Source organism: Papio anubis, chromosome 1 (genome assembly GCF_008728515.1).
Source record: "Papio anubis isolate 15944 chromosome 1, Panubis1.0, whole genome shotgun sequence".
Taxonomy (NCBI): domain Eukaryota; kingdom Metazoa; phylum Chordata; class Mammalia; order Primates; family Cercopithecidae; genus Papio; species Papio anubis.
The window spans coordinates 33,205,010-33,216,362 of record NC_044976.1 but is presented as its reverse complement, the minus strand read 5'-3'; the positions used below and the strand labels follow the sequence as shown (position 1 = coordinate 33,216,362).

General features: G+C 43.1%; 1 protein-coding gene across 12 annotated transcripts in view; it reads left to right on the top strand.

The window, feature by feature from the left end:
- Window positions 1–3,289: 3,289 nt before the first annotated feature.
- ZMYM6 (zinc finger MYM-type containing 6) overlaps window positions 3,290–11,353 on the top strand; it is a 45,533-nt gene continuing 37,469 nt past the window's right edge. For 2 of the 12 annotated variants that reach the window (XM_031666848.1, XM_021939256.2), the window contains exons 1-2: window positions 3,290–3,522; window positions 4,622–4,788. In XM_031666848.1, coding sequence (XP_031522708.1) covers window positions 4,696–4,788 — 93 coding nt within the window. In that variant the 5' untranslated portion in view covers window positions 3,290–3,522; window positions 4,622–4,695. Of the gene's footprint in view, window positions 3,523–3,589; window positions 4,071–4,621; window positions 4,789–11,353 lie in introns of those variants that run through there. The other 10 variants (XM_021939255.2, XM_021939254.2, XM_021939253.2 and 7 more) reach the window with 10 other exon arrangements.

Genomic DNA, 11,353 nt, shown 5'->3' with positions numbered 1-11,353 from the left:
ACTAATAACATTTCTAGAAATTTTCTTCATTTGGTAGGAAAATATTTCTTTCTTTTTTTTTTTTTTTGAGACGGAGTCTCGCTCTGTCACCCAGGCTGGAGTGCAGTGGCCGGATCTCAGCTCACTGCAAGCTCCGCCTCCCGGGTTCACGCCATTCTCCTGCCTCAGCCTCCCGAGTAGCTGGGACTACAGGCACCTGCCACCTCGCCCGGCTGTTTTTGTATTTTTAGTAGAGACGGGGTTTCACTGTGTTAGCCAGAATGGTCTCGATCTCCTGACCTCGTGATCCGCCCGTCTCGGCCTCCCAAAGTGCTGGGATTACAGGCTTGAGCCACCGTGCCCGGCCGAAAATATTTCTTAAAGAGTATACAATAAGCACTAAGCACAAAGAGTTTTTTGTTTGGTTTTTGGATGCAGTCTTGCTCTGTTGCCCAGGCTGGAGTGCAGTGGCACAACCTTGGTTTATTGCAACCTTTGCTTCCCGGTTCAAGTGATTCTCCTGCTTCAGCCTCCTGAGCAGCTGGGACTATAGGTGCACACTACCATACGCGGCTAATTTTCTTTTTTTTTTCCTGTGGCAGAGTCTTGCTCTGCCACCCAGGCTGCAGTGCAGCTGTGTGATCTTGGCTCACTGCAAGCCCTGCCTCCAGGGTTCAAGTGATTCTCCTGCCTCAGCCTCCCTAGTAGCTGGGATTACAAGTGCCCACCATGCCAGCTAATTTTTGTATTTTTAGTAGAGACAGGGTTTCACCATGCTGGCCAGGCTGGTCTCAAACTCCTGGCCTCAAGAATTCCGCCTGCCTCAGCCTCACAAAGTGCTGCTATTATAGGTATGAGCCACCGCACTAGGCCACAAAGGTCTTTTAAGTTCATCAAAAGACACCAATGAGTGAAAAGGCAAGCTACTGAGTGGGAGAAGATATTTGCAATATATGCAGTAGTCCTCCCTTATCCATGGGGATATGTTCCAAGATGTTCCACAGATGCCTGAAACCTCCAGTAGTATTGAACCCTATATATGCAATGCTTTTTCCTATACATACATATCTATGATAAAGTTCAATTTATAAATTAGGCACAGAAAGAGACTAACAACTAACAATAGAACAATTATAATATACTTTAATAAAAGTTGTTTAAAACTTAAGAATTATTTGTTACTGGAATTTTCCATTTAATATTTTCAGACCATGGTTGATTATGGGTAACCAAGACTTCAGAAAGCAAAACCATGGATGAGGGGCGCTATTGTATATTCAAAAAAGACTTATCTTAGTGTATTCCTGATTGCCAAAAGAAAATGCCACAGACTGTGTAATTTATAAATGGTAAAAATTTATTTCTCACAGTTCTGGAGGTTGGCAAGTCCAAGATCAAGGCACTGGCAGATTTGTTGTCTTGGAATTACTCTCCAATTCCAAGATGAAACTTTGTTGTTGTCCTCTTGCTGGGAGGAACATTGTTATCATACAGTGAGGGGTTAAAAGGGCAAAAGGAATGAACCTTTGTGAAAGGCATGAATACCCTCTTTTGTAAGGGCATGAATCCCATTCACGAGGATGGAGTCCTCATAGCCTAACCCCTCCCAAAGGCTCCACTTCTTATACCATTGCCTTAATGTTTAAGTTCCAATATATGAATTTTGAAGGGACACATATATTCAAACCATAGCAGGACTGATATCTAGAATATATGCCCATAAGAAAATGTCAATGCAATACAAAAATGAGCAAGAGACTTGAACAGGCACTTATGGGAGATATCCAGATACCCAAAAAACATGAAAATGGACTCAGCCTCATTAATAATCCGGGAAAATGCAAATTAAAACCACAATGAGATACCACTATACCCCCTTCAGAATGGTTATAATTAAAAAGATGTGCAGTAGTAATTATTGGCAAGGATGTTGGGAAACTGAAACTCTCATACATGGCTGAAGGGAGTATAAACTGAAACCACCATTTTCTAAAATTGCCTGAGATTATCTACCTAAATTTTACATATACATAACAAGCAATTTCACTTTTAGGTATAAACCCAACAGAAATGTGTGCATATGTATCACTGTTAAATAAAAATTGTAGGCCATTGTTTTGGGCTAAGTTCCTGCACTAGGTCTCAATGAATCAGACTAAAAATCAAAATGGAGTCACTCACACTGAGGTTCCATGTCATCAAATGGAAACTACCTTGTTATCTGAAGTCCTGAAAAGTCAGGAAAAAGAGTCTAATTTCCCCTGAGTGCCAGTTTCAATTAGCATAATAATGAAATTCCTTCTGCTTTAATCCTTACCAAAAAAAAGTAAACTAAAGTTACCTGATGTTAACCAATCAGTTATTTCTCTATTGTTTTGTTTCTCGGTTCTGCTTTATAAGGAAAATAACTTATTTATTTATTTTTTTGAAAGTTACTTTGAAATGGACCAATCTGTTTTCTATTCTTATTTCTGCTTTCTCCAGCCCTTCTCTGTCTATAAAACCTAACTCTTCTGCTCAGCTCATTGGAACACTTGTTCTATTTTCTGGAATGAAGTGTTTCCAGATTCTAGAATCACAAATGAAGCTAATTGAGATCTTTAAATTAAATTTGTTGTAATTTTGTCTTTTAACACCACCAATGACAAGAATGTTCACAGAAGCATTACTCCTAATAGCCACAACTTGGAAACAACTCAAATGTCCATCAATAGACGATTAAAATTGTACCATATTCACAAAACAGAATACTATACAGCAAATAAAATGAATGAACAGTCACAAATCACAGATGTACCTGTGAAACAATGAATAAAAAAACCCAAATCTCAATTTTGAGCAAGTTAACTAATCTTTTCATTTCTATCTCGAGATTAAAAAATTACACCTCCTAGGGTTAAATGGTGAGGATTAAGTGGGATGGTGCATGTGAAGTGCTCAGCAAGCCAAGCATTTTTTAATATCATGCTCTCTCAGTAGGCCACCTTTCAGGAAATGGGCACTAAAGAATGCTACAGATTAGCTGGATGTGGTGGCACGTCCCTGTAAGCCCAGCTACTCGGGAGGCTGAGGCAGGAGAATCGCTTGAATCCAGGAGGCGGAGGTTGCAGTGAGCCGAGATTGCGCCACTGCACCTGCACCCCAGCCTGGGCAACAGAGTGAGACTCTTGTCTCCAAAACGAACAAACAAACAAAAATGCTATAGAGCACTTATAGTGCCTTCTAACGCCACTGATAATTCTTCCTCAAACCCCTTCCCCCTTCCTCCATCTTTTCACCATTGAGCCTCGGTCTCTTTAAGAAGTGAACCATAACTGAGGAAAGAGGAATGCTGGGAAGTTCTCCTCAGCTCAGGTCCGGAGCCTGACGGGAAAAGAGGGCGGAGACTAGGCCTGCGCACGCGTGGTTGGCCGGCTGCTGCGTTGTGATGGATCAGGCGGAATTCCAGAAGAGAAACTAATCCTTGTCTAGGCGCAGAGGGCTTGGTTCACATTCGCAAATTCCACGTCCGGTGCTCTTCCGGTAGCAGGGAGGCGACAGAAGGTGGGTGCGGCCGCAGTGGTAGTGGGCGGGACGGCGGGGGCGGAGGCCACGCCACGTGACGAGGCGTTGCGGCGGGGGCGGTGCCAGGTGGGCTACGCTGCTGGGGCGGCTGCGGATTTCGCCTTAGGGACGCGTTGACACTCACTGGCTGGTCCGCTGCTCTCAGTCGGAGACCACGTTGCCTCGTTAGTCCTCAAAGATGGGCGTGGGAATTCTTGGTGGGAAGGAGAATTTCGGAACGCGTGCTGTTCTCAGAGGAGGGATGAGCGCCCATAGATGTTTGTGGCGAGTGCGCAAAAGTTCTCATCTCTTCTTTGGAACAGTCTTTCCAACCAGTTGTGCGTTTCCATCCCTGACTATTCGGATAAAGACAACTTTGAAGAGCTTTTTGTTTTAGGTTTAATTCGTCCCGTTTAGTTCTTTGACTTTTAGGGGAAGGGAATTTACTGAATGGCCAACTGAGTTTCTTTTCTACAGGAAGGCGATTGTGAAGCGGGTCTCAGAGGGGCTTGATGTCCCCCACCCCTCACACGGAGACCTTGAAAGAGGCAGGTGACTCACTTTCAGTAAGGGCGTGCATGTTGTTCGCCTGCGATGGGTGGCATCTTGAGCTCACATCTAGCGTTAGGCCAAGAAATGGGGCCCTTAGGGAGGCTTCCAGTGAAGGTTGAGTTACGGGTCAGGGCTGGGAGGTTGTTGTACCCCTCTTTGAGAAATAAAAGGCGACGTGGGCCTCTAAGTACTGACTCTCATGGGGTCAGAAACTATTTCTTAAGTCCATTCTTCTCAGAGTTTGATAACTTCCTCCCACGTCTTGGTCTGCTGGTCTAATTCCCTTCAATAAACTTCAACGTAGGAAAGACCAGAGTGTGTGTCTTTAAAGATACTAGAGATGTGGGAGCTGTTGCTGGAAAGCTGTTTTCTTATGTAGCTACTGAAGGAACAGAAAGCAGGAAGAAAGAAAAAAGTTAGTTGTGGCCCCAGAAGAGTTGTTTTTCAAATGCTGAGCCGTGAAGCCTCATGCACTCAACACAAAGTTTTTCTTTCATATAGATAAGCCTGAAGAAAAAAAAAAAATAAACCTGAGTATGTATTTTAGGTGTCCAGCTATCCATTACCAAGAAGAAATCTATTCGTTTGAGCCTGAAGAACTCTTTGAGGTAAAAAATTAGAATGAAAGAACCTTTGGATGGTGAAAGTGGCAAAGCAGTGGTACCACAGCAAGAGCTTCTGGACAAAATTAAAGAAGAACCAGACAATGCTCAAGTAAGCATTTCATCTTGATTTAAACATTTAAAAAAATTCCTTCTTTTCCGTCTGGTCAACTGAAAATTTTAGTTAGGCAGTTTCTGGTTTGTAAGTTTAAAATAACCCAAACTGAGACAGGCTCTCGCTGTCGCTCAGAGTATTTATAGTGCAGTGGTGCGATCTCCTTGGCTCACTGCAGCCTCCACCTCCCAGGCTCAAGTGATCTTCCAACCTCAGCCTCCTGTGTAGCTGAGACCACAGGGCACACACCAACACGCTCAGCTATTTTTTTGTATTTTTGGTAGAAACGGGGTTTGGCCACGTTTCCCAGGCTGATCTCAAACTCCTGAACTCAAGCAATCCACCGGCCTTGGCCTCCCAAAGTTCTGGGATCACAGGCATGAGCCATCATGCCTGGCTGGTTTTTTGCTCTTTGAATGAAGGCTATAACTACGTGGTTTTGTTTGTGTGGAAGGAAAGTAGTATATTTACCATTTTTCCATACTTGTCATTAAAAAAAATTCTCTTGTATCTGGTAGTACTTTTCTTTATTCTGTTAAGAATTTGTGGTCTGTGCTAGTCTCTGGGTATCCAGGACTGAGCAAAGTCAGCTTAGTCCCTTCCCTTGTAGAGCTTATATGTTAGTAGAGGAGGCAGAGATTACAAAAGTATTGGTCAAATAATATATATAATTACAAACTATGACAAGTACTCTGAAAGAAAAGCCTAAAGTGGGGATCTGACCTAGTTTTGGTTGTGGTCTGAGGCCTGGGAATGGCTAGGAAAGCCTCTCTAATGAAAGGATGTGTAAGCTGAATTATGAAGAATGAATTGATTAGGCAAAGGGCATGGAGAAGAGTATTACAGACAGAGGAAATTGTGAATAGGAAAGCCCTGAGTTGGGAAGATGCATGGTTCTTTTTAAGACCTGTGGGAACAGTGAGCCTGGAACAGAAAAGGTATGAAAATGGTGATGAAGATAATGAAACAACAACAATAAAAATAGATGGCGTTAGTATATCAGTATGTAGTATATATTATATCATAATCATATGTGACATTATTAACTTAATGCTTATATATGCTTAAGAGTGTGTCAGGCACCATTTTTACCACCATATTATTATCTCCATTTTACAGATGAGGAGACCAAAGCTCAAAAAAGCCAAATAGTTTACCACGGATCACAGTTAGTAGTAAATGACAAAGACTGAGTTCAAATCCAGGTCGTCAGACTCCAGAACCTGTGCTATTCTGCTTCTCTATGATAAGGCTGTATATACAGTTTGAGGCTGGATTATGCAGGACCTAGTGGACCTTGTTATAAATTTTGGTTTTTATCCTAAGAGCAGTTCATAGCCATTATACGGTTTTTTTTGTTTGTTTGTTTTTTGTTTTTTTTTTTTTGAGATGGAGTTTTGCTGCAATGTTGTGTTCTTGGTGGCTCACTGCAACCTCCACATCCCAGGTTCAAATGATTCTCCTGCCTCAGCCTCCCCAGTAGCAGGGATTACAGGTGCCTGCCACCACGCCTGGCTAATTTTTTTTTTTTAGGTGGAGATGAGGTTTCACCATGTTGGCCAGGCTGGTTTCAAACTCCAGACCTCAGGTGATCCGCCCACCTCAGCCTCCCAAAGTGCTAGGATTACAGGCGTGAGCCACCACACCTGGCCAATTGTAGGGTTTTAAGTGAAAAAGTAAGATGAAACAGATCTGTGTTTGGAAAGATCATTCTGGCTACCCCATAGGGACCCAGAATGGAGAGCACAGAAATCAATGTGGGGGTCAGGCGCGGTGGCTCATGCCTGTAATCCCAGCACTTTGGGAAGCCGAGGCGGGTGGATCATGAGGTCAGGAGATTGAGACCATCCTGGCTAACACGGTGAAACTCTGTCTCTATGAAAAATACAAAAAATTATCCAGGTGTGGTGGCGGGCGCCTGTAGTCCCAGGTACTTGGGAGGCTGAGGCAGGAGAATGGCGTGAACCTGGGAGGTGGAGCTTGCAGTGAGCTGAGATTGTGCCACTGCAGTCTAGCCTGGGCGACAGAGCGAGACTCTGTTTCAAAAAAAAAAAAAAAAATCCTTGTGGAGAGATGAGTTAGTTGTTTTGGCAAGGAATTTTTTTTCTGGGACAGTTCTTTTGCTTTACACTCTATAGTTACTGACTTTGTTGTATAAGCGAAGCAATTATATTTTAAAATAATAAAAAATAATTTTATTTTTCACACCATCTCACAGGCAGTATCATTTCTTTTTTTGTTTTCGAGATGGAGTCTTGCTCTGTCACACTCAGGCTGGAGTGCAGTGGCGCGATCTCGGCTCACTGCAACCTCCACCTCCCAGGTTCAAGTGATTCTCCTGCCTCAGCCTCCTGCGTAGCTGGAATTACAGGTGTGTGCCACCACGCCTGGCTAACTTTTTATATTTTTGGTAGAGACTGGGTTTTGACATGTTGGCCAGATTGGTTTTGAACTCCTGACCTCAAGTGCTCTGCCCACCTCGGCATCCCAAAGTGCTGGGATTATAGTTGTGAGCCACCGTGCCCAGCCACAGGCAGTATCATAAGAAGACAGGGATGTCAGGTAGATTTTGTTTCACTCATGAACTCTATGCCTTCCTAGAGTGCTGGGCTAAGAAGAGTTCTGAGGTAGTGTCTGTAAGATGTGGAGTGGGGGATGGTGGCATCAATGCCACTTGTTTTCCCTCCAGATGGTAAATTCTTACTCTTTCTCTGCCTAAACTAACCGTTTCTTCGCCAGGTTTTGTGTATTTTAGCTTTTAAATATTTTTTATATCTGATCCTTGATATTCTTCTATATTTCATTATTTCTTTCTCTCTTTTTTGTGTTTCCTTTTTTTGAGAGAGGGTCTCACTTTGTTGCCCATACTGGAGCGCAGTGGCGTGAGTATGGCCACTGCACTGTAAGCGAGATCCTCCCACCTCAGCCTCCCAGGTAGCTGACCGCAAACATGCTCCACCACACCCGACTAGTTTTTGTAGAGATGGGGTCTCCTTATGTTGCCCAGACTGGTCCTGAACTCCTGACCTCAAGCAATCCTCCTGCCTTGGCCTCCCAAAGTGCTGGGATTACAGGCATGAGCCATCACACCTGAACTATTTCATTATTTTTCATTTGGACTTTTATGATAGTTTGCTAGCTATTCTCCTTCCTTCAGTCACATATCCCATCAAAAGACTGTATGGTGATGCCATCGTACTGTACAGATGGAGTGATATTTCTCCCTTTAAAGACCCTGTTTCCTTCTGTGTGATGAAGCAAAGATCTTTCAGTGTGACATCCAAACCATCCATGTTTAGGCCTTTGTTTCCCTCTCCAGTGTCATCATTCATTGTTCCCACCTTTTCTAATCTATGCTCCTGCCAACTATTTGCAGTTCACTCAAAACTGTCTTCTAAAACTAGGTTGCATTTTATTTCCTTGCCTTTGCACATGCCATTTCTTGTGCTGGTGGAAGAAGAAATAAGCTAGGTAGGCTGGCAAAATTTTGTCTCAAAAAAGTTTGTTTGTTGAGGCTGAGGCAGGAGAATGGCGTAAACCCGGGAGGCGGAGCTTGCAGTGAGCTGAGATCCGGCCACTGCACTCCAGCCTGGGCGACAGAGCGAGACTCCGTCTCAAAAAAAAAAAAAAAAAAGTTTGTTTGTCATTCACAATAGAATGAGCTGTTCTCTCTCTCTCTTTTTTAAATTGTATAGCGCAGTCACTTTTATTATGGTATCTACAGGTCAATGAATTTTGTCTTCATACTGATTATACTAATCTTGCCATCTCCTCCTCATCCTTCATTGACACACTAGACTGCAGTCTCTCTGAAGTCAGAAATTGGTCTTGTTGACCTGAATCTCCATTTCCTAGCACAGGGATTGGCACAAAGTACATGTTCAATAATTGGAATAAAAGAGCCTCTGTTTCACATATAAGGAAACTGAGCCTGAAGGAATAAGTGATTTCACCAGTGTCTCATGGTAAAACTGGGATACAAACCAGTTTGTTGTTACTCCAGATGCAATATTTCTTTCATTATACCTAGCCTATACACTTTACAAATAATGTGCTTTAAGTTAATTAAATGTTCTTTCTGAATATAAAAATTGTGATAATGGAAATCTCCCTAGCAGCTTAGATTGTAAATTTCAGAGGATAGGAACTACTCAGTTGTCTTTGGTTTATAGTATTGCTTTCAGTTGAATAGGCTATATTTTTTTGTGATTGAGGGTATAGACTATGACAAGCCAGTTGACAAGCCAGTTGACACAATTGACAATACACAAATTGTGTATTGTTTTCCATGTTGCATTGATGAATCTCCTTTGAATATTAGAAAATAAGAGACAAATAAAAAATGTTTTTTATTTTCTGATTTTCTTTTTTTTTTTTTTGAGACGGAGTCTTGCTCTGTAGCCCAGGCCGGAGTGCAGTGGCCGGATCTCAGCTCACTGCAAGCTCCGCCTCCCGGGTTTATGCCATTCTCCTGCCTCAGCCTCCTGAGTAGCTGGGACTACAGGCGCCTGCCACCTCGCCCGGCTAGTTTTTTGTATTTTTTAGTAGAGACGGGGTTTCACTGTGTTAGCCAGGATGGTCTTGATCTCCTGACCTCGTGATCTGCCCGTCTCGGCCTCCCAAAGTGCTGGGATTACAGGCTGGAGCCACCGCGCCCGGCCTATTTTCTGATTTTCTAAGAGTTTGTTCTGGATATTAAAATTATAGTTGAAGGCCAGGCGCAGTGACTTGTGCCTATAACCCTAGCACTTTAGGGGGCTGAGGTGGGTGGATCAATTGAGGTCAGGAATTCAAGACCAGCCTGGCCAACCTGGTGAAACCCTGTCTCTGCTAAAAATACAACAACTAGCTGGGCATGGTAGTGGGCACCTGTAATCCCAGCTACTTGGGAGGCTGAGGCATGAGAATCACTTGAACCTGGGGGGCGGAAGTTGCAGTGAACTGAGATTGCGCCATTGCACTCCAATCTGGACCACAAAGGGAGACTCCATCTAAAAAAAAAGTTACAGTTTAGCCCTCATATTCATATATGTTGAGCATTCATATTCATTCAGTGAGTTTTTATTCCTGCCTACTATAATCCATAATACTTGAACATTGTTGTGAGCAGTTTACATACCTTAATCCATTTAATGCTCACAACCCTGAGTTAAGTACTGTTTTTCTTCCCACTTTACCTATGAGGAAGCTGAGTCCTAGATAGTAACCTGTTAAAAGTCACATAATTAATAAATGGTTGAGTCAGGATTTGGACCCCAGCAGTCTGATTCAAGAGCCCAAACGCTTAACCAGGATGGTAAACTGTATTAGTTACTTTGTTTTCAGAAAGGCTACAGAGATGAAAAGATAGGACTTCTGCTCTTGAGGTAATTGATAGTGTAATGGAGAGAAAAGTTATGGAAATGGGAGAAGTAATATTTATTTGTTGAGTGACTGTGCCTTGTGAGAAGCTGTGCTAAGCATATCTTACGCATTCTCATTTAAACCTAATTGTCTTCAAAGTTGTATGCTTTCTGTTGCTTTGTGCCACCCTTTTTTTCTTTCTTTTTTTTTTTTTTGATGGAGTCTTGCTTTGTAGCCCAGGCTGAAGTGCAGTGGTGCAGTCTCGGGTCACTGTAACCTCCACCTCCTGGGCTCATGCAGTTCTCCTGCCTCAGCCTGCCAAGTAGCTGGGATTACAGGCGCCCACCACCACACCTGGCTAATTTTTGTATTTTTAATAGAGACGGGGTTTCACCATGTTGGCCGGCTGGTCTTGAACTCTGCCTGCCTCAACCTCCCAAAGTGCTGGGATTACCGGTGTGAGCCACTGCGCCTGGCCTGTGCCGCCTTTTGTACAAATTCAAAATCAAGGCCAGGCATGGTGGCTCATACCTGTAATCCCAGCACTTTGGGAGGCCGAGGTGGGTGGCTCACTTGAGGTCAGGAGTTCAAGACCAGCCTGGCCAACATGGTGAAACCCCATCTCTACTAAAAATACAAAAAAATTAGCCAGTCCTGGTGGTACGCGTCTGTGAGCTCAGCTACTTGGGAGGCTGAGGCAGGAGAATCACTTGAACCCAGGAGGTGGAGGCTGCAGTGAACAGAGATTGCTCTACTGCACTCCAACCTGGGCAACAGAGAAAGATTCCATCTAAAAAAAAAAAAATACAAAATCACAGTCTTATGTAATTGCTTTAAAATTGTGTGAGGTGCGTTGGCAGCATAGGGGAAGGAGCCCTAAATCTATTTGAGAGGGAGAGTAAGGCTTCACAGAGCAGGTAGCAATTGAATCATAACAACTGACTAAAAGTTTCAGACAGAGAAAATATAGCAGAGAAAATAGCCAAGTCATGGAGGGGTGAGATAATGTGGTGTGTTTAATAGTTGAGTATTGATAATAAAGTGGGAAAAGAGAATAGATTTAAAAATGGTTAGGTAGGATTGATCAAATTTAGAGATTGTTTATGAGGTGTGAAGGTCAAAGAGGAGTCCAAGGATACTTACAGGTTTTGGGGTTTATGGTGATACCATTTACTGAGGGGTTAGAACAGGATTTTGGAGGAAGTACTAAGTGCAGTTT